General features: G+C 37.7%; 1 protein-coding gene across 3 annotated transcripts in view; it reads left to right on the top strand.

Moving 5' to 3' along the window:
• CEP128 (centrosomal protein 128) overlaps positions 1–14,684 on the top strand; it is a 465,565-nt gene extending 450,881 nt beyond the window's left edge. For all 3 annotated transcript variants that reach the window (XM_043472686.1, XM_043472687.1, XM_043472685.1), the window contains 2 exons: positions 6,505–6,613; positions 12,555–14,684. In XM_043472686.1, the coding sequence (XP_043328621.1) occupies positions 6,505–6,613; positions 12,555–12,682 (237 nt within the window). In that variant the 3' untranslated portion in view covers positions 12,683–14,684. The remainder of the gene's footprint in view (positions 1–6,504; positions 6,614–12,554) is intronic.
• Positions 14,685–23,469: the final 8,785 nt, after the last annotated feature.

Raw genomic sequence — 23,469 nt, 5'->3', positions numbered from 1 at the left:
TATAGAAAGAGGTGATCAAAGCCCCACCCTCATGGAAGTTAAAAGCTATATAATGGCAGCCACGCAGATTGAGTTATGGAAGGCTAACTTTTAAGTAAACTGTCTAGTTAGAACTTTCAAATAGGAATAAAGTTTACTGAGGAAGAGGTGAAGCTTTTCCAAGCACTAATGGAGAATTGGGAATTAAGAGTGGGGAGCAAACAGAGGAACAGTGCATTGTTAGGCTAGAGACAAATTCAGGAAAGCATTTCTGCCACAGATTCAGGAACACATAAGTGTCTTTTCCTTTTCTCTAGGGGAAGAGTTGTATAAATTTTTTTTTAATTAAATGCAGCATTTGTCTTATAAACTTTGAACTTACAATATTTCTATGAGAAAAATACTTGGTGGGCATCATTAAATATTAATCATTAGAGATCAGTTTAGCAAAAAGATTTAGTCGGGTTGGAACAACTTTTAAGAAACCAATTACAATGTGTGTTATGAAAGAGAAGTGGATGAAACCCAGGGAAAATATTAGAAATTGCAAGTTCCTTCACCCAGTGGAATTTTTTCAGGGAATTATGGCTAAATAGCTTGTTGAGACTTAAGACAGTAATAAAAATAGGTCCCTGTGCTAAGGATGTAAGAGTTGGCAAAAAGCAAAAGCTTGCAAAGAATCTTCCCTTTTAACCAATACTTCCTTTTCAATATTTAAGTATTTAATTGAAAAAAGGTTGAAATTAGAGAGAGCCATCTTATGGTGACCCTGTAAACTTTACTTGCATAGAAAGTCCACAAATTAAATATCAATATATAATTGGAGAATTTGAAGATATTGTTTTCATATTCTGACATGTTGATTTGTTCAAAAGGATTGTGAAATATTTTTCTTTTAGGGTGTTCTTCTAGGGATCATTTCATTATTTATTTCTAGGTAACCCTGGGGATTCTGGCAATATCTTGAAGATTTGTAAGATGTTGAAACTTAAAGACATACAGCTGACCCTTGGACAACTAGGGAGTTAAGGGCACTGACCCTCAGTGCACTTGAAAATCCATTTGTAAATTGTAGTTAGCCCTCTGCATCCAAGGTATTATTCCTCATTCTTAGATTCAACCAACAGCAAATCATATTGTACTACAGTATATACTATTGGAAAAAAAAAAATCTGTGTGTAAGTGGACACACGCAGTTCAAAAGGGTCAACTCTTCATTGAGTCCCACCTGTATGCCAACAGCTACTTTAGAATGAGCTGACATGGGGCAAGTCGAGCCAGAACCATGGATGTGACTATTATGCTCAGATGTGAAATCCTAAAGGCCTCGGGGAGTTGGAAGATGCACAGATAGAAAGGAGAGACATGTTTTCAGTCAGCGCTGGAAATCTGCACTCAATCATGCTTTCTATGTAAAATGTGAAAGAAAAGCATAATAAAAGGTTTCCCACTAAAAATGCTTAGATGATTATGGGCCAATAAGAGAAAGGAAAACTCAACGGAAAGCAGACACACTCATATTTGCCCACTGATGCCTGGACTGAGAAAGACAGTGAGAAAGGACAGGAGCGGAGGTGTAGATCTGGGCATCTTGCTGAATGAACCAGATGGTGTAATGACAGCCTCAGAGTGTGCCTCCCAGAGGAAGGAGGAAGTCCACAAGGGTCGTCAAATCCTATTCATTCTTGCCAAGGTAGGGTTTTAAATTTCTGAAACAAAACCAACTGGCATCAAAGCATAGGTTATATCTTTTCTGTTTACAGAAAAAGAACCTCTTATATTTTTAATGGTGCAACCAGCTTCTTGGCATATGACAATTAAAAATATGGCACAATTTGGAAAATGCAGAAAAAATTGAAAAGAAAATAATCTAGCAAATATTTTTAAAGATCTGTTTACCTAATTTAAAGGTGTATGTTTCCCAGTTCTTACTTATAAATGTCTTTTTACATTGAAATCATTATTTGTTGACAATTTTATTTCCTCTTTTTTTCATTTAACATTTTATATATATACATATATATGTATGAATTTTCTCTATGATCATCATTATTGTCATTATGGTTATGCCATAGTTTATTTCCTAATCTCATGTTGTTGAAAATTTAAGGTTAATTTCAGCTTTTTTCTATTATAATCAATTGATTAATATCTTGGTATAAAAATCTTTGTCCATATCTTGAATGTATTAACCTAATCTAGATGCCTAGAAGTACTGGATGACACATTTTAAGACTGTTTATTTATACCCATTTTTATCTAAGTTGTCTAATTTATTGGCGGAGTTGTTCATATTTCCTAATACCTTCTTAATGTCTATAGACATAATAGTATATCCTCCTTTCATTCTACATATTGGCAATTTATATCTTCCCTCTTTTTTTCCTAATCAGTCCCTGAAGAGATTTTTAGATTTTTATCACTCTTTAAAAAGAAAAAACAACCACCCAGTATGGGTTTAATTTTTTCACTGTTTTTCTGCTTTCTATTGAATTGACTTTTGCTCTTTATTATTTCCCTCCTTTTACTTAATTTAAGCTTAATTTGCTGTTCATTTTCTAGTTTCTTAAAGTAGAAACTTGGACTATCAATTTGAGACTTCTTTTGTAATATACACATTTTAATGTTATACATATTCCTCCAAATACCCTTTTAATGCCTCCTCACAAACTCTGATAATTTGTGCTTTTATTTTCATACAAGTAAAATTTTTTAAAAGATTTTTCTTTTGCTCTCTACTCATGAGTTACTTAGAAGTATGTTCTTTAATTTCTAAATATTTAAGAATTTTCAGATATCCATCTGTTGTTGATTTCTCCCGTCACTCCCTGTGGTCAGACAGCATCCTTTGTATAATTTCAGTCATCTTAAATTTATTGAGATTTGTTTTGCCACCAAGCATATAGTGTATTTTGGAGAATGTTGGATGTGCACTTGAAAAAATACTTGTAATCAGCTGTTTTGGGGTAGAGTATTCTATAAATACCAATTAGGTCTAGTTGGCCAGTCATGTTGTTCAACTCAATTCTTTATCTAAATGTTTATGAGAATTATTGAGTTAAATGAGTTACTGAGAGAGGAATGTCGAAATATCCAACTATAATTATGTGTGTGCTTATACTCAGTTGTGTTGACTCAGCAACCCCATGGACTGTAGCCCCCCAGGCTTCTCCATCCATAGGATTTTCCAGGCAAGAATACTGTAGTGGGTTACCGTTTCCTTCTCCAAGGGGTCTTCCCAGCCCAGGAATCGAACCCATGTCCCTTGCATCTCCTGCACTGCAAGCAGATTCTTTACTGCTGAGCCACAGGGGAAGCCCAATAAGTCTAATTATAGATTTGCCTACTTTTTCCTTATAGTTCTACCAGTTTTGCTTCATATTTTTTGACACTGTGTTAATATATACATACAATTTAGGGCTGTTATCCCTTTTCCTTAAATTTTTTTACTTATTCAACAACTCATATATCTATTTTCATATGTAGAAAATGAGGAAGTGTAATACAGTTGACCCTTGAACAACATGGGTTTGCGTATGTCCACTTATATGCAGATCTTTTGTCAATAGTGAATACTGCAGTACTACACAATCTGCAGTTGATTGAATCCATAGATGCAAACTACGGATGCAGAGCGCCAACTACAAGTTATATAAGGATTTTTGACTGTACAGAGGGTCAGCATCCCTAAACCCTGTGTCATTCAAGGGTCAACAATATAGCCTTTCCTTTCCAGCAAACCTATAATGAGTGACTTCCAGTTTCTTATGAAATTCTCATAATTAATGAAAACTGTCTATCACTTGCTTAAAACCTCTGGCTTTCATCTTAAATGAAACTGAACTCCCTTTTGGTACATGCAAATGTACCAAATGATGATCTTAAGTCATTTTAGAATTAAGCTCATGGTTTCCGCTCAGAATAAATGGATTTTTATAAATGTGTGTGTATGCATGCATATATGAAGTGAAAGTTGCTCAATCATGTCTGACTCTTTTGCAACCACATGGACTATACAGTCCATGGAATTCTCCTGACCAGAATACTGGGGTAGGTAGCTTCTCCAGGGGATCTTCCCAACCCAGGAGTCAAACTGGGGTCTCCTGCATTGCAGGCAGATTCTTTACCAGCTGAGCCACCAGGGAAGTCCATGCATGCATATATATATACACATATTTAGTCTTTTAACCTTTCTTTTGGGTTTCATACATATAAATGTGACAAATAAAATATAAACTTGGTACTTTGTGTGTGTACTAAGTCACTTCAGTTGTGTGTCCAACTCTTTGCAACCCCATGGACTGTAGCCCACCATGCTCCTCTGTCCAGGGGATTCTCCAGGCAAGAACACTGGAGTGGGCTGCCATTTCCTTCTCCAACTTAGTGCAGAGAACAACAGCTAATTCATCAGATAGTCATGCTACACGAGGCCTTACTATATGTGAGTTTTGAGGAAACTGGGCCACCTCAGTTCAGGTCAGTCCCTCAGCCACGTCCGACTCTTCACCACCCCATGGACTGCCTGCACTTGTTTCATCCAGGACCTTCTTGATCCCTTCGTCTCCCTTGACCCCACAGTCATCCTCAGTTCCTGTCTTTTAATTGCTCTTCCCACTTCTATGTTTGTGCTGCTCCAGCCTGTTTTCCACAGAGGCCAGAATAACCTTTGAGAAATACACATCAAAATATATCATTCCTCTCCTCAAAACTGTTGATTACCTTCTGATCGTACCTAAGGAAAAAAATCCGCAAGCCAAATCCCACCTCAGGACCTCACTGCAGTCACTCCCCAGGCTCAGGGTGCCCTAGCCATGGGCCTTCCCTCAGTTCTTCACACACACCGAACTCTTTCTTACCTCAGCACCTGCACATGAGTCTAGAACACCGCTTTCTCACCACCTCGCTGGAACCCCTCACCTCCTACTTTTTCCATCCTCCGCCTATGAGTTTTCATCTGGCTGATTGATTGATTCGTACTCAGCACTCAAGTATCGCCTTCAATATCATCTCCAGAGGTAACTTCTCTGGACCTCAAATCTAAATGTAGTTCTTCCTATTATTTACTCGTCTTCTTATAGTTCTTACCAGTTTTTAACTGCATTGTGTTTTGTATAGTTTGTTTAATGTTTTTCTCTTCTGCCTTCCTGAAGCTTTCAGGATCATTTACATCGATGTTTTATATTTGCTCTTTGACCAGCACATAGTAGGTGCCAAATTAGTAATTGTTGAATGAATGAATGAGTATGAGGAAGAAAAATGAAGTGTAGTAAATAATTAGAAAACATTTAAGAGGGAAAAATGCAATTTTTACTATATATCAATGAAAGATATATTAAAGCATCTATTTTCTAACCTATTTAGTTAGTCGAATTATTCAAAGATATAATTCCCTTTTTTCAGCTAAGATTTGAGGAAAAGGACAATTTCATACAATCCACAAGGATTCATTTTTGTTTATATATTAAATATTGTTGAATGAGTAAGAATATTTATAATCATGGAAAGCAGTCTAGGTAAATATATTTAAAATCATTGAATTGTTTTTACTGACACAGTATTTCCATCCAAGAATTTGTCATAAGGAATATTGCTAAACATGGGAAAGTTTATATATTTAAAGATATTTTTCACAGTGTTTTTTATAGGAGTAAAACATTGGAAACCACCTAAATGCCCAGAAAAGTAATACCTGAGTAAAGCATAGTATATTCACTAGATAGTATATGAGTGGAGGAAAAACAAGTGAAAGCATTAGTCACTCAGTCATATTCAGCTCTTTGCAAACCCATGGAACCTGTAGCCCGCCATGGTCCTCTGTCCATGGAATGCTCCAGACAAGAATACTGGAGCGGGTTGCCATTTCCTTCTTGAGGAGACCTTCCTGACCCAGGGATCACACCTAAGTCTCCTGCGTTGCAGGCAAATTCTGTACCATCTCAGCCATCAGGGTAGCCCCGCATATGAGTAACTTAAGCTAAAGGTAAAAGTAACATAAGCTAAATGTAATGATTTTCTAAAACTTTATATTAGTGTTGTTGTTGTTTAGTCGCTAAGTCATGTCTGACTCTTTTGTGACCCCATGGACTGTGGCCCACCAGGCTCCTCTGTCCATGGATTTCCCAGGCAAGAATACTGGAGTGGGTTGCCATTTCCTTCTCCAGGGGATCTGCCTGACCCAGGGATCAAACCCTTGTCTCCTGCATTGACAGGCAGATTCTTTACCACTGAGTCACCAAGGAAGCCCATTTATATTATTAAATGTAAATAAATGAAGAACACAGAGTTTTACAGTAAATTTACAAATCTCATCCACAGGGAAAAAAAAGTCTGGAAAGAAATATGTCATGCTGTTATGGCGTTAGGTGATTTCCTTCTCTCTCTCTTTAAATAGATTATAATATTACATTATGGTATAATATAGCTTGTATCTTGAGGTTCAGTTTTATTTTCAGTACATTTAAGTGAATCCTGAGCCTTACATATTGTGATGATTTGAACTGAAATGCCCATGCTCTCTTTTTTCAGGATGACAGAAACTTTGCTGAAAGCTCCCATGCTCATGGGTTAGATCAGTCATCTTGTTGGCAGGATCACAGTCGCTTCCTGTCTAGTCCACGATTTTCCCACTTGAACTGTAAGTAATGATGCTCAGTACTAGCTTTTAGATTGGATTAAAGAAAATTCAGTTATGGAAAGATTAAAATGAAAGACCAGAACATGATAGTAATATTCATGTTGTAATTTTGAAAAAATTTTCATTATGAATCATACAAATAATGCCTAAGTACATTTATAATATTAACCAACTTACTAAAAATATATGGAATCCCTTCCTTTTAGACTTTACACTTCTCACAAAAACTTAAAACTGAATCACCAAATCTTAATTAAGCAATTTTTTTGGCATGGAGATTGCTAGTAACTGTGGATGAGTGAGTAAGGAAGTTAGATTGTATTGTAATAAAATCCAAGTCTTCAAAAAGTAGAGAAACTATTCAGAGATATCTAATTTTGTACAAAGAATAAGGATATGAAAACTATTATTGTGTAGGTTTCATTCTGTGAATAACACACTGTAAATATTAATAAAAGGTTATAACATTAACAAAGTGTGAGTCTGTTGACCCAGAATACCTTCTCCCACCACGTATACTTCACCTTCGATGCAGTGTCGTTAAAAAAACCTTCAGAACTCATGGTTTTAAGTATGGTTGCTGTTATGAGTGCTTGCAATGCATTACAAATTACTTTGAAAACTTTCTTGGAATAATTATGGAATTATTTGCTATTCAAGTGACATTTTATTTACTGATTCTTCTCTTCACCCAAGAGTGAACTCCATGATAGGAGTGATGTTTATACACCACTGTTTCCTCAGCATCCTATATGGAACTTGGCACATAGTAAATGTTCAGCTAATATAAGATGAATGAGTATATGAATTTTTATATTTCAAGTCCACTTTTATCCAAGTCATTTGGGATTCAAATGTTAATAGATTCTTATTTAGATCATCATTTAGCTCTTCAGTTTTCCATGGATATAGAGTTTGTACATTCAGTTGGACAAATCTGTCATTTTAAAAAGCTAGGTTTCCATAAAATAAAATATCAAAATTAGCCACAAAGAAGTAGGTCAAATAGAAAATAATAACTCTCATTTTTTCTGATTTATATTCATGGATTCATTGAATAAATATTTATCAGTTTCTGACAAATGGTTTGGCTTCCATTATATCATGATTATTTTATTCCAACAGTTAAGCATTTTCCCTTTCCTGTCCTAACCATTTTGCCAAGTGATTTTATATATTTTCATAAGCCCTCTACTATTCTAATCTGGCAGTCACCCTTCAATTTGGATCATATCTCAGGTTGGTTCTGGTACCTCAAAATATGATATATATGTAGTTATACGAAATTTTTATTTTTCATATTAAGCAATGGAAAAATGTCCTCAGGTCTGCTTGATGTATGAAAACATGGACGAGGAGGAGGGTGGGGACCGAGCACCAAAAACAACATGGATCTTATCCTTCAGACATCTAAGAGCTTGGAGACAAACAGCACCAGGGTGTGAGCACAGAGGTCTCTGTTCTGCTGGTGTTTAATTTTGCCTTTAAGACTTGCAGAAGGCTCCTTAGAAAGGTTCCTATAAGAAAGTGGTTGGAAGGCATTAAGGGGAAAACATCAACATTTTTAGAATTTTATTTAACATTATGACAAGCAGTAAAAGAAACTGTATTTGGCTTTTCACTCAGTAGCATTTCATGACTAACACTGGTCACTTCCTAAGATGTAATGCTCACAGGCTGCTATAGGCTTCTATATAAATATACTAACACAGAAAATTAAGTAAGAATAAGAAAACAATATTATTGAGAACGTTATTTGGATGAGAAAATACTTTATTAGTCTATATTATATAATCTGACTGAAAAACTTAGCTTAAAAAGTAAACCTCTTTATTAATTTATTGATTATTTTTACATAACTATATATTTTGCTATTATTCTTTTTAAGAAGTTTTATGATTTTCCTCCCAAACCTACCTCCTCCATGTTTTTAAGGATACTTTAAAAAGTTTAATCATAGGTACCTATTGTTACTCATTTTAGGTAATTTAATAAACATTTCTGGAAATAATATTTATTCTAATTTACTTTTCTGATGAACTTTGAATTTTCTGTATGTTTTTCATGATGGCTTTTGGAATTGAATTATGATCACCCTGAATACATCTCCATTTTTGTGGTACACACAGTTTCAGCTTAATTATAGAAATTGTCCTGTCCTGAAAATTTTCTTGACGCTACAAAATTAAAAAGGAGATTTGTCAAGATCAATAAGGAGAAAAATGGAGCCTGTAGTAAGTTGATAATACAGGGAACAGAAGACACCTTAAAAATATCATTAATGCCCTCAGAGATATGAGGAAATTGTGCAGCCACTAAAAAGCAAGATACTATGAAAAAGGAGCACGAGTTAAGAGATCTCAGAAATTTTAAATATGATAAACTAGAAAGGTGGAAAACAGCAAAGTTGAGAAACCTCAAAGAAAGCAGAAGATAAGGAAAAAGGGCAATAGAAGAGATAAGATATTCAGAAAAACCAATGTAGGAAGGACAGACCATGATTAGTGAGAGTCCTGGAAAGAGAGAAGAAACAAAACAGAACAGAGGCCAGAAGTGGGCAGATGACACGGCCCACCCAATAAATGGCTATTGCCCAGCTGTCGCCCTGAGATTTTTTTTCTTCCCCTTCCTCCTGTATGGATGGATGGCCATGCTTCTTTGGTCACCCCAGGCCTTCCTCTGCTGGTTTCAGTTCTCTTGCAGGAGCACATCCAAGAAAAGGAGGTAAATATTTTCATTTTCGTATTTCTGAGAATGGGTTTCTTCCATTCACACCTGACTGAGACTTTGGCTGGCTATAAAATTCTGGGTTAAAAAAGACTTTCCTTCTGAAGTCATCACACAATTATCTTCCAAAATCTAGTGTTGCTATTGAAAAATCTTCTGTCTTTTTCGTTTGACTCCCATTCCTCTGCCATGATCATTTTCACCATTGCTACCCCCCTGCACCCCTGGCCCGGCAACTTTTAGGATTGTCTCTTTAACCTCCATGAGTTTTGTGATGGTATGCCTCCCCATGGGTCTTCTACCTATTTGCTCTGGGGTGTTTTTAATCTAGACATTTATATTCTTCAGTTCTGTCATAGGGAAAGAAGAAACAAAAGATTCCACCAGGAAAAGCTTTAGGAAATACATTTTTTAAAAAACCGGATAGATCATTGGATTCATTTGAGCACTTAGAAAAACTACTAGTAGGCACATGCAAAGTCTAACTGAGCTATTAGAAACAATTGAGGATGGTTATAGAGAAAGAGTAAATAAAAAATAGATAAATAAATAAAAACACAGGTCAATTAATAACTCCAGGGGGAAAAAATGAAAAGAAACATTGTCAGAGTAGTCCTATTAGGTTTGTATGAGCCATATTTACAGTCAATATAAATACTCACTATTGACATAACTGGAAGTCCAGACGTAACTATATAGGGAGGATGGGGTAAAGGGAAGTGGATGGGTGTGGATACGTCTAAAAATGATAACTCAGAAAATAGCAATATAAGCTTCTTTTTCTTTCAAAAACTGAAGTAAATACGGAAAATAAAGCTAAAAGAGTTGATTGTGGTTGACTCCAGGGAGCAGGTGTGTGGGGTTGGGAGGGATGCGGCAAGAGACCGCAGTCTTTCTGTGTAGTCCTCTGGTGCTGTTTGATATGTGTATGTATGGACACTCTGGCTAAAAAGGAATCTTATAAAAATAAAATGCTACTAAGAAAACTCCAGCTTTTATGTCTGACTAGCATGTGCTGGATTTTCTTGTTAACTTCTGAATGCAGCATGAAAGCTGGGGGTGGGGGGTGGGGGTTAGAGCAGCTGAGACCTGTGTGGAGACAAGGAGGGTAACTGAGGTGCTGAGGTTGACGCGAGTTTCTGAGCCCACGGAACAGGCTCCTTCTGATTCGGGTTGGGATTCGCCCTGGATGAGGCTCTTTTGTCTGTGCTGAAGATGCTAAGGCAGTCATCCTGCTGACTTCAGTGCCCCGTCAAAACTGTGACCCAAAGCACAGAATCACTGACCACGGAAAAACAAAGGAAATGGGAAAATACTGCATAATCTGTGGTCTCTGAAATGACCCAGCCTTAATGAAAGTTTGTTTTCAGTAGTAATTTATGTCAGCTTTGTGTAGTTCAGGTCAATTCAAGAAAAGGTAGATGCTTCCCTGCCAGGAAGAAGGGGAGAAATGTATAAATTGTAAGTTTATATGACCATTGGAAATAGGAACACAGAAATCCATTATTTAGAGCCATGATTACTACCAAATTTATCCTGGCTGGCTGGAAGCTATGGCCATGATTCAGGACACTCTTTTAGAAGGCTTGGATTCCATTACCTGTAGCCTGTAGACAGTGGGGGCTTAGTAAGGGAGACTCATAATGCCAGCTTTGGAAACTGTCATTTTTACTTTTTTGTAAGTAGTGACTGACCACTGGTCTCCATGTATAGCTCCTTGTAGGCTAAAGGACACAACTTCAGGACAGGGCTTTCACTCCCAGGGCCCAGACCAGACTGGATTGGAGTGAAGTCTGGAGCAAACTGAAGACTTCTCAAAGTCTCAAGTTCTTTGAGATTCAAATGTGAAATGTTCATGGAGTTGGTATCTATAAACTCAATTTTAAACGTAAATGCAAATTGCAATTTTTCTATAATTCTAGCATTGTTGTAAATAATGTTTATTTAAATAAATAATCCCAGAAAGAAAGGACTGTGGTTTTTCATGGGGTTACTTTAGGAGTTGAAAGTGAATCTTACATATTAATTTAACTTGAGATTCTTAGAAAAGCAAATCAATGAAAGTTAATAAAAAAGAACTTTTTTTTTCATTTCCTTAACCTCAGATCATACTGCTCTAAAAATAAAAGTTAGTGTACTTAATATGTGTTAAAGGTGAAATGATAGAACGTACCTGGACCAGGACTTTATATTAGTGAATGGGAGGTTATAACTGAGCTGAAACCTGAATGGCAAGAAGAATCAGCTGAGTTAAAATTGAGTGGAAAGCATTTTGCTAATCCAGGGGCAGAACTGGAAAGACCCCAGAAGGAGGAAAAGAGGGAGGAGAATGAGTGAGGGAGAGAGTGATTGGCAGAGAGCATGGTAGGAGATGAGGTCCCATGGCAGTCTTTTCAGCCACCATCAGATGTTTGGATTTTATTCTAATTTCACTGGGAGGCCATGGCGGGTGGGGAGGGAAGGGATAATGCAGCAGAGTGACATAATCTGATGAACATTTTAGAAAGACAATTCCAGTGTGTGGAAATGGGGCAAGATGAAAATAGGAGAGAAAATGGTGGCTTGGGCTGGGATGATGGTATTAATAACAGAGATGGTGTGAAGCAGAAGGACTCAGGCGAAATGGAAGGCAGACTCCTCAGAACTTACCCTTAAATGGGACGGGTCCAGCAGGCAGGCCACGGGAAGGAAGGAACCAAGGTTTCAGAAATTGGGTGGATGAGTATGTCATTTTCTAAGATGAAGAAGAGCAAGGGCTAGGCAGGCATCAGAGATAAAGAAACGAATTGGGAGGACTGACCGATACATCTGGATATAGGCATCTGGAGCTCAGAAGAGAGGCAAGAGGTGGTAGAAAAAGAGTAAACCTAGATTCCATATCTAGTCTCAGTTTGCTTTTGTGTAAAACAGAAGTTTCTATAAAAAGGAAGCCCTTCAGATTTCTTCTTCTAAAATCGTGCGCTTTAATGTCACTATATACTGATCAACACCCGCCTTCTACCCTCACTCTTCAAATCCAAAACAAACATATGACATGAATATGTGGGGTTTTTTTTTAATATAGTAAATTATTTTATTCCTCAATTGAAGATTTGGTAGTCCAGGTAAAGCTTATAGAAAACTAGTAACCAAATGCAATGATTACTTACAGTTTTGTCAAGCCAGGGATTATATTCATCCGGGTTTCTTTTTCTCTTTTCTCTTACCCTGCCAGCCTTTACCCAAAGAACAGTTGCTCCAGACTCACCTTCAATCAAGGAAGATGCCCCAAGTTTACTGATGGATGGAAGAAGTCCACAACCCAGAAAGGAGGAATACGAAAGCAAAAACAGCAAAATGTAATTAGTTACTCTCCCTGAGTGTTTTACAAATAATAGTATGTGTATCCTTGCCACAGTTTGGCCCAGATAATCTAGCAGACCTGTCTGCAGCGTCTGCTCTTCAGCATTGCCAAACACTGGCTGAAGTACAGTGCAGTCGGTCTTCGTGGATGATATAAGTTAAGCCAATCCAAATAATATCAGCTCGTGAATGACATACAGCTAACTTACTGGCAACTTACACCAGCAGAGAAAGAAGAATATTTTTCACCTTGCATTTTCCACTTTCAGGTGTAGTCAGTCACATTTTTCTGACCAAAATCTGGATTTTTAATTGAGGTCTTTCAAAAATGACTGGCTGAAAAATAGGAAAATGAGTTCTCCTTGAGGCATAAGTTTCTGGCACTTTGAATTCAGGGAGCATTTGTATACAAGTGATTTTATTTTGATGCTTTCTCCCTCATAAATGATCATGTGTTATAACATGTCATGGAGATATGCATATATAATATTAGACAGTCCACTTTATAAATGCTCAGGATTGTTAACATCCATCATCTCAGCAGTCTGTTACTACATGCAGTATCTTAAAATTATTTCCAATCATCCATTTTTGTAACAATGAAGAATTTACAAATGAAATCTGAATTGTTAAGAGTTATAAAGAATTTGTAGCATAATTTATTTATTTGTCTTTTTGTGGCCAAAAATCCCCCTGTGATCACTCCGGTCATATCCTAGACCATCTTTGGTTTACTCTGACCAGAATCATAGCACCAAACTCCTGTGTCCATGAGATTTACTTGCCAAGAGTTCTAGTATAATCTGGTACTATCTGTCTGAACACTTTGAGTATCTAAGAGTCTTTCTCAACATCAAAGTGTTTTTAAGAACCTATTCTCTTTACATGCTGATTTACCAGTGAAGAAAGATTTTTATTAAATGCTAAATAGAAGTAAACATCCAGGAACTAAATCCCACTGGGTCATGATGGAAAGATTCTGAATGGAGACAAGGACAATAAAGCAGTATCTTCATAACGTGCATTACATTTTGTGTTTGTTCAAATCTACTTGCTTTTTAGATCTCTCACATTTCATAAAGATGTTTCTTGTTCTACTCAAGATGTGTTTTCCTAACTTACCATATTTAAATGTGCAGAATAAATGGCATTCTCCATGAACTCAAATGCAACAGTTACTACAGAAGACAGGATGTTTTATTTCACAATTTACCAGTGCAACATATACAACCTCTGATATGCAGCCATGCATTTTATCATTTGTTCATTCCAAAAATCTTTTACTGACTTGTTGCTATAGGCTAATCACGGTGTTAAGAAGGAAAAAGAGACCCCCAAACAGGTGCGCATGTCCCAAACTTTATTTGGCATTAGGAGTTACATGAGAAAGGAGTGATGTGTTCATGCTGGCTGGAGAAATCCTGGAGTAGACACCACTAAGCAGGCTTGGTTTGGTTGTGTCTAACCTTAACCTTGAGACTTGGAGCTGCTAATGTGCTAACGAGCACCAGAGGTTTCAGTGCAAGTGGAATTATTACTCTTTAGTAATATCTGGGATATTAAGAAATTATGTCAGTATTTTCATTGATGTTTTAACTAATACCATTTTTATCTACGTGGATCTAAATGACTGGGAAGAAAACAAGGGAGAAATTAACAGGTTTTGCTTAAGTCCTACAGGTAGATGTTAGATAACTTTTCATTTAATGCATTAGTAGGAACTTCATGTGGTCCGTTCTATTTAATCGAAACTGATCTAAAACATTATTAGCTTTTTGTGGGGTTAAAAAAAAGGATTATTAGCTTTCTAAAAAAATCTGTGGTCATTAAAAAAAGTTACATCAGGCCAGTTAAGCCTGAAAAGTGGAGGTAGCTCAGATTATGTACTTGGCACATCCTTGAAAACATGTTAGGTGATGATTTTATAACAGAAAAGGATCTTATAAAAGGCCTTTTTTTTAAATCTGGAAAAAAAAAATTAAAGCATTGCATATTACTGAAGTCCCTATACTACAGTTGGATGAATGAGGTGTCTGACTTTAAGTATGGAACACACAAGAACTTCAAAGACAAAGTCAAGTTTTTGTGAGCAACAGTTTTGTCGAAATACCTTGGCCCTCTGTTTATGTGGAGTTAAATCCAAGGGCCTGTCTCCTCTGAGGATTTTTCCCATCTCTTGCAGTCACCATAAGCTTGAGCTGGAAATTTAAAAGGAATGCTAAGGAAACACTAATAGTTTGGTTTGTACATTTCAGAAGCCAGAACGGTTTTCCCTTTACTCACCCCTTTGGCAGGATAACGTGTGATATCAGCCCCATTGAGCTGAGGCTGGTCGGCCATGTTGCTTGTAGCACTAGGACATTGGACAGAATAAACCTTATTCTGGAGACGATCGTGGTCCCAGACTTAATTTGAAGATTGACCTTTTCGGTTTAATAATTTTGATTCTTCTGGCCATCTTTCTCCCTAAACACACTAAACTTCCACTGAAGTTACTGAAGGCTGCAGATGGGAGAAGCACAGCTGGGAGAAATCTGGCTTGATGTTTTTCCCATTGGCTAAGGTTATTATTATTTCCTTGACTAATGTCTGATTTGAAGGCTGGAAACCAGTTGGTTATATAACATCTTATGCATCCGGCTTACCAGAATCACAAAGTTTCCTTCTTGTTACAGTTTACATATTTTTACTAATAGATATATTTACTATTACATATTTTTACTATAGCTGAACAAAACCGTGCACATAAGGCATTTGAATTGAAAGGTTATGTGGATAAAAAGCACCTCCTTGCTTAGCTAAGAATGCAGTTAAGCCTCTTTTTCTTCATTTTCCTCCTTTCAACTGTGGCAAATGCATAAGGCTCAGGTCAGAGGTATGTAAAGCATTCTTATAATCACAGTGATTATCACATGTTCCCTAATCTATATCGAATCTTATCATTAAAAAACAAATAACTGTTTTGTGTAGGACTTAAATCTTCCATATAATTAGGTGTTGTATTTACTTTGCAAACCCCTTTTTGGGAAGGGGTAAATATCTAAAATTGTTTTACTGAGAATTTGTACTATAAGCCCAACTACACGTTATATGGTGAAGGCCAAGAATGTAAATGATCATTGAGGAAGCTATTCCTTTTTCAACATTCTTACACCCCTCCCCAAACAAAATGTCCCAGTGTTTTCTCTCAATTTAAAACAAAACAGAAAATTTGTGATTTTCATGGCCTTCAAATGAGGAAGCTGTCCTCACGAAAGCATCTGGTTTTCTTGGATCAAAACTAAAGCATGAACCTTAAGCTGGAAAGTAAGTTTGGGAAAGTTTGTATATAAAGGCATTTCATGCTCTGAAGTATGATATGAAAATAGTCACATCTTTCAACTTTTAAGTTCTTGAAAGTTTAGCAGTAAAAACATATCAGCTTATTCCCTATTTGAGGAAAGACATTTAAACCATGAAAGATTCCATTTAGTTTCATTTCCATTCAAAACACAACACATCTCATTTAAGGCTAGGAGAAATGCTTACATCTAGAAGCAGAACTTTGGATTCTAAGCCCCCAAATAAATTTCAGGGAAGTCTCCCTTGCTTTTGATCAGTAACAAAGTAAACGAATCTGCTGTGCTCTGGTAAAAACCAGCTGAACCTTCAAGTTCTAACCTCATCTGTCCCCATCTCAGCCTCTGTGGCTCTATCCACCCCATGCCCATGTCCCAATCCAAATCCAAACCCAAGCCAAGCCACTTGGAGTTTTACCAAGTCAGCTTCTACGGTTCACCCCTGGAGTCTGATACATCTCTGCAGCCTACAGTGAAGGAGCTGGCTGGCTGGTATTTGTCACACCTTCATGTCTTTAAGGACCAGCCAATTAAAAGGACTTGAATGTCACGTGTCTTTGACTACTCTCCTGGTTGAAAACCCAGGAATACTGTGGCTGGTATCTTTGCTTCCATAATACAGCTTAACTCTGACATGGTCCAAAGCCATGAGACAATCGTCAGCCTGAACTTGTTACCTTGCTCTCTGCAGGAATATGTGGTATTTCTAAACATAGCAGCATGTTAGTTCTCTTTCAGGAGGATAGTAAAAACAACAAACATATAATCTGATGACCTCCACCTTTCAGGGGTTTCCCAGGTGGTGCTAGTGGTAAAGAACCTGCCTGCCAATGCAGGAGACATAAGATAAGTGGGTTCGAGCCCTGGGTTGGGAGGATCCCCTGGAGAATCCCATGGACAGTGGAGCCTGGCAGGCTACAGTCCATAAGGTTGCAAAAAGACACAACTGAAGTGACTTAGCATGCATGCACCACCTTTCAGAATGTAAAACCTTACGCTTTTGAGCATATAGGTGGGGGCGTGAAAAAAGTGCTGCAGTAGTCAAATTAGAGCCATACATTTAAAACCTGTAATTGTAACAGTAACTTGCTGTTCTACGGCATTGATTGCATACTTGCCATTCCCTGGAATGAATGCTGTTTTCCTCAAACTGGCAGATGGTGGACGTTTATGCCCAGACTGTCTTCTATCATCTCTCCATAGATCCTTATGAGTTGACAGCCTCTCATTTTTCATCCTTTGGTAAAGGATTTTGACTGGCATTATTTAAATAAATAGCAAAAATTACCACTTATCCTTAAATATAGGAGTTCTGTGTCATCTGTATACTTGACTGAAAATAAAAGATCAGAATACTGGCTTGAAGCAGTATTTTTTTTTAAACAGAATTAGTGAATATTAAACCACCACCGGTTCAGATGTCATAATTTAAGAGAAAATATCTTATTCTGAGGGAAGGAAGGATAATAGCATATGTTCATTTGTAACTAGTTGGACAGTCTCCTTTAGAGTCTGACTTCATGTTTTTGTAAAACCATGCCTCTTTTGCAAGTGTTACCAAGCCTCCAGAGTTGGTCCCCTAGCAAGGGTCCTCCTCCCCAGTGTTGATCAAGCCAATAGAACGAGAAGCAAAGAGGAGCTTTATTCTTTGATCAGGGAATGAAGTGGTATGAGCTCTGAAGGACACAGTTTCCTGGACAGGCCATGGGTGGGGCTGCTTTATAGGGGTCCCAGCAGCAGGGAGGGGAGGGGGCAGAGGTCTGGTGAGGGGGGCACAGCTGGGCGGCTGAGAGCCCAGATCAGTGTTGGGTGTGGTGTCTCTGCACATGGCCCGCTACCATCACCTTGAATCATTGTTGTGAGTTGCCTTCGACATAGCCCATCGGAGCTCTATCCAGAATGGCCATTTGGTCCTGGGAACCCTGGTCTGAAAGGATGGATTCGAGGCCTCTGCATGCTTATAAGCAAGTGGAACTAGACTAAGGACCAAGGGAGAAAAAAGTTAGATTTTATTTTATTACCCATATTCTATTTTTATTTCCTGTGAATTTTTATGGGCTTTGCCTGTGACAATGGGACATATCTTATTTTTATGATATGTTTTCCATCAAATTACAATCTCCTTTTTTTTTCTTCCCCTTGCAAATGTTTCAATTTATTTCTGAATCATTTGAAGCCACCAAGGGTTCAAATGGCTTTTAAAAGCCCCAACTTGGCCAATAGCGTGAAAACTTGTACTTCAAGATAGTGCATCTCTCTTTGTTCTTGACATAATTTCAATTGGAAATATTTTTTCCCTCCAAGTGTCTCTCATTTCTTCCCCTGGGATCCATAGTCATTTCCTAAGGATCTTTGGAAGCCGGTTGTGTCCTTGATTTGGGCCAGCTTGTAGACTGGAGTCATGCTCACGTGCCTGGGCATGCATTTCAAGATACAAGACAATGGCACCATAAAGAGTTTGTGAGATTAACACATGAAATACAAGGTTTTTTTTTTTTTAATGATCTGGCTGGTCTGTTAACTAGGTGTGAAAGACTTCTCTTGGTAAGACGAGTGTTTCTCTTCATCCTGTGTGATGATACACAGCTGTTTTTTAAAGCAGTTTGGCCATCGAATGAGAGGAGCTGACTCACTGGGTAAGACCCTGATGCTGGGAAAGATTGAGGGCAAGAGAAGAGGGTGACAGAGGATGAGGTGGTTGCATGGCTTCATTGACTCAATGGACATGAGTTTGAGCAAACTCCAAGAGCTAGTGAAGGACAGGGAAGCCTGGCATGCTGCAGTCCAGCATGGGGTCGCAAAGAGTCAAACACAACTTAGCGACTGAACAACAATATGTATTTCATATATCAGGACTTATTTCTATCCCCCCGCCCCCACTTTTTTTAACCTTAAAGCCAACAGAGCAATTCCCAAAATATGCGTCATGTTGGACTTAGGATTTAAAATCTAAATGTCTTAATATATCCCCTTACAAGATTTTTTTTTCCTTTTCAGCTCCTAAAGCCAGCTATTATCAGATCATACTGCATAACTCTCACTCAGTGTTATCCCTAGGGTAGTGGTAACACTAGTTTAGATTTTGTTTGTCCATTATTGCTGAGCACTTAGCTGAATAAGGGAATGAAGAGTGGCAGGAGTTCTGTAAAATGATATGAACACAGAGGAAGCTGTGTCGCCTTCAACAACAATATCTTAAACTGTTTACTTGAAAGAAGAAACTGCGGTAGCCCTCCATCCTTTATCTGATGCAGGGTCCTGGAAAGCAGCGTTGTGAGAAGTCCCGTTGAACTTGTGCACCATAATGTCCCATTTCTGATGAAAATGACACTGTTCCTTAATGTTCTTGACAGACTGCTCGCTGGCCGTGTGGACCGGGATGCAGAGTGACCTTATTGCAGATTTTTTTTTTTTTTTTTTTCAGTCTGAGTGCCCTGTGTTTGTCTGTCATTTGGGATTTTCATCTTATTTATTCCACAGGTGTGATTTATGACGGCCATTTTGAAAACGTCCCATCACGCCGAACCTCGAGCCTTCGGTTACCGGAAGTAAAGCAGCCATGGCGGCAAAGCCATCTAACATGGTGGCTTTGGGGAGGTCAGGCAGTTAAAAGAAGTTCGGAGAAGCCTAGAGACTTTGGCCTCTTTTTATTTATTTATTTTCACTCCAAGCTGAATAAAATAGATGCATCAGTTCTAACGAGGAACTTCCTGCCCAGAGTCACTGGCAGAGCAGTCTCCTCCCGACAGCTGCAAACTTGAGAGACCTCACGCTGCTGGCCAAGGTTCATTCTGTGCTTTGACTTAAGACCACAGCCAGTAAAGCCAGTGTGTACCGTGGAAAGAGTTTCCCACTTTTTCCATTGGAGCAGCCTTTGGTGAGGTTAGTTTGACTGTTCCAAATTAACAGTGGTGGGTCATTGCTCATTTTTTATATTTTAACTGTGCATAAACCTACTGATTAGATTCCACTGAGGACAAATCATAGTTTTCTGAGGAAAACACATATCTTTTTATTCAGTATTCCTTACAGCACTGGTTTTCAAAGTATGGTCCCCAAACCAGTGGCACCAACAGCAAGCACCTAGGAGCTTGTAAGAACTACAAATTTCTCATCTCCAGACCTAAGGCTTCAGAAACTGGGGAAAGTGCCAGCAGTCTAGGTTCTAATAAGTCTTCTAGGTGATTCTGATGAATGCTGAAGTTCAAGAGTCATATGAACTTAAAAGTTCATTTGATTTCAGCCTTCTCTGAGTTTTAGTCTCTATCCCAAAACAAAACAAAGCAAAAAAATTATTTCCCAGTTCCTAATATGTAGTTTCCCAGGTATCCAAACTATGACTCCGGGCCCAGGTCACCTAGGTTAAGGAGATGAAGCAGCTTCCAAAGGTGCTTGATTTACTATTAGAGGTCACTTCTCCCTTTGCTTCACCTAGCAAGCTTCTATTAACAAGAGCTCGTCAGCCATTCAGAACCATCATCAGAGCATCTAATTAAATCAGGACCTACAGGTATAGCTCTTCTCTCTGGTGAAATGTAGACTAATATTTGATTATCAAAAAGATGTGAACTTCTTTGGGACTGAATTTTTATCCTGTTTCCTCCCAGGAACTTGAGAGCAATTGGATTTGGGGCATTGGTTTTGTATTGTCATTTTACATGTGATTTCAATTTTTCCTGTCTATACCAGTGGCTCATAGTCATCCACTGTGTGTCAGAGTAACATCTCCAGACTCTGACAGTGTCACTTTAAGAAAGATTTTGATTTAATGACTGTTGAATGTTCAAGTCTCATCCAACTTTTCCTCATTTTCTGTAACTGAGATGAGAGATTTACTACATCGTTCCATCTCTTTATCCTCTGATAATTAATGGCTAAATAGAACTTGTCTTGGCTTTTTATCTTACATTTTTTACCCTCCATTATGTATCATTGATCATTTGACTGGTTTCAAATCAGGTTGCTTCCCCATCCATGTATATACTTAGAAATGGACTAAATCAAAATCTATACAGAATTCTCCAATTCTCTCAACTAAAGCTTTTCAAGCACTTCTTTCAGTTTCTAAACACTTGAATTAAATATTACTCTATGCCATACATCAAAGAAAGTATGGTTTTTGGAAGAGTGTTTGTTTTTTGAGCAATCACACCATGACAGGACCCATCCAGAGACTTTGTTGAGGAACTTACACCCCCAGCTAGCCAACTGCAGCACTAAAATTACTGAAATGTACAGGTCTTGCATAAATAACAAAACCAAATAAGTTGCAGATAGCATAACCCCTCAAGTGTGTTTGAAATGTCTTCAGTTATTTTAGGGTTTGAAATTCATACCAGGTAGATATATAGATAATCTTTTTTATAAAAGCCGTTTGAATATACAGATGCATCGTATTATACCTGCTGCTATACGCTTTGGAAAATCTTACCATTGTTGATCAGGGACTGTGTCAACACATAGTTATGTTCATACGTTACTCAGGACTAGTGACCTTCTATCCAAGAAAGCATTATTTCCATTAATTCAACTGTCTATCACATTTCCAGATCATTCATTAATTAGTGTGAATCTAGTGTGTCTTGTTTAATTGGCAAAAAAAGGTTTTCTGTACATATTACCAATCTTACCCTTATAATTTTAAAGAATTTAAATATAATTTCTTCACTTAATGCGCTGATAAATTTGATTAGCTGGATATGTATATTTAAATGTGCTCATACTTCTTAATTCCTGCCTAACAATTGTAATAGTTATGCACCATTCGAAATTGATATAGCAGACTTGCACGTGCTAAACCTATCATGCCTATCAACATTTTGCTGGTTATTATTCTCAGAAAAGAGAAGGAAATGAACTTTGGAAAGGTAAGTACAAAGCTGTGTATATTTATATTATCAAATAATACGGGAAGACAGCCAAACCCCTTCCATTGTCCTTGATCTCCTCTGAGTGTAAACACTAAAGGTGAAGGATCAGTTTGGCACAGCCATACAACGCGAAATAATCCTTCTTGTTTTAATATTTTGCTTTTGGGCAATGTTTACTTTCCAGAAACAAGAATATTTTGTACATGTGAAAATGTGTTATTCACTGGGCATTACATGAAAATTTCATTCAGATTCTGAGAACTATTACTGAAGATGGGCTGAACTTCTCATGGACAGATCTCATGTGAGAACAATCAGTTCTGGAGCCACCAAGATCCAGATGTCCGACTGAACAGCTGCCATCCTCTGCAGTAACCTTGACATCACTGCTTTTGAGTTGTGACCATGTGTTATGCATTTCTTATCCTGACGCCCATGATTGAGGTCAGATGTTGTCCACCCTTAATTTTGCCCTTTGGGACTCTTTATATTTCTCAGTGGGATATACGGGCTCAGATACTGGTACAACAGAGCAGCTAAAGGAAAACTTTCCCATGCAATGTTCATGCAAGTAGGTGTTCAGGCTAAATTTTCATTAGCCTTAAGTATTTAGTGTTGATTGCTCTTCTCAGACAGTGATTATAAGTGAACTGGGAACAAAGTAGGCATCTACAGAAGAAAGAAGAAAGTGTTAAACTCTTTTGGGGTCTGTAACTTGGCTGTTATCTGTAGAAAGCAATGTTTGATCAATTTACATAAGTGGCACCATTACCCACAGGACTACTTACCTTTTGCTGGTAGCATCCTGGGAGCTAATTCCCAAGTTACCCATAACTTATATGAAGAGACATTTGCTAATATTTGGAATCCAAGTAGGTGTTGGGAAGGTCAGACCAAAGTAATTCATCACCTCTTTAATATTTGTGGTGCATTTTGTCATCATGAGCCAAAGGTCTAGAATAGAGAAAAATATGGATAGTGGGAACCAAATAGTAGGTTTTTATTATTGTTTTGATATCATAATAGATCAAACATCATCTTAACTCTTACACTCAATATTGTATTGAGAATCAGAATATTTGAAAACTACGTAGAAAATTGCTGAATGCAATCAGTGGTACCTAGAAAGCATCTTTAATTGGTGAATTATGTATATTTGCTTTAAATATAATTATACTGTGTTTCTAAATTACAGGATGCTTCACTAGACAGTAAGCTCTTTAAAGGCAGCATGTTTTGTCTAGCACAGTGGATGGGCATATTTTCAGTCTTCAGAATGTATTTGCTAACTGAACTAACCACACGTACACCATCAACCATCCTTCCCTACTACAGTGAGCACACAGTGTTTATTAACTGATCTGGATAGCCAGATTTGCAGAATCGCTCAGCACTTAACAGACCAGTTCCCAGAGTGTATTCATGAAAATTCAAATCGTAATGTCCTTGGAATTTCCTAAGGGTTTAAACTATGTCTTCACAGCCATGATGGCAGGAAGACCGAACCAATCAGATAGCACCCCTGCATCACCAGTATTGATGACTAACTTACTGAGTGTGAAATTTGCTGAATTTCCCA

Source organism: Cervus canadensis, chromosome 6 (genome assembly GCF_019320065.1).
Source record: "Cervus canadensis isolate Bull #8, Minnesota chromosome 6, ASM1932006v1, whole genome shotgun sequence".
NCBI classification, from domain to species: Eukaryota; Metazoa; Chordata; class Mammalia; order Artiodactyla; family Cervidae; genus Cervus; species Cervus canadensis.
This window is presented reverse-complemented; position numbering and strand designations above follow the sequence as displayed.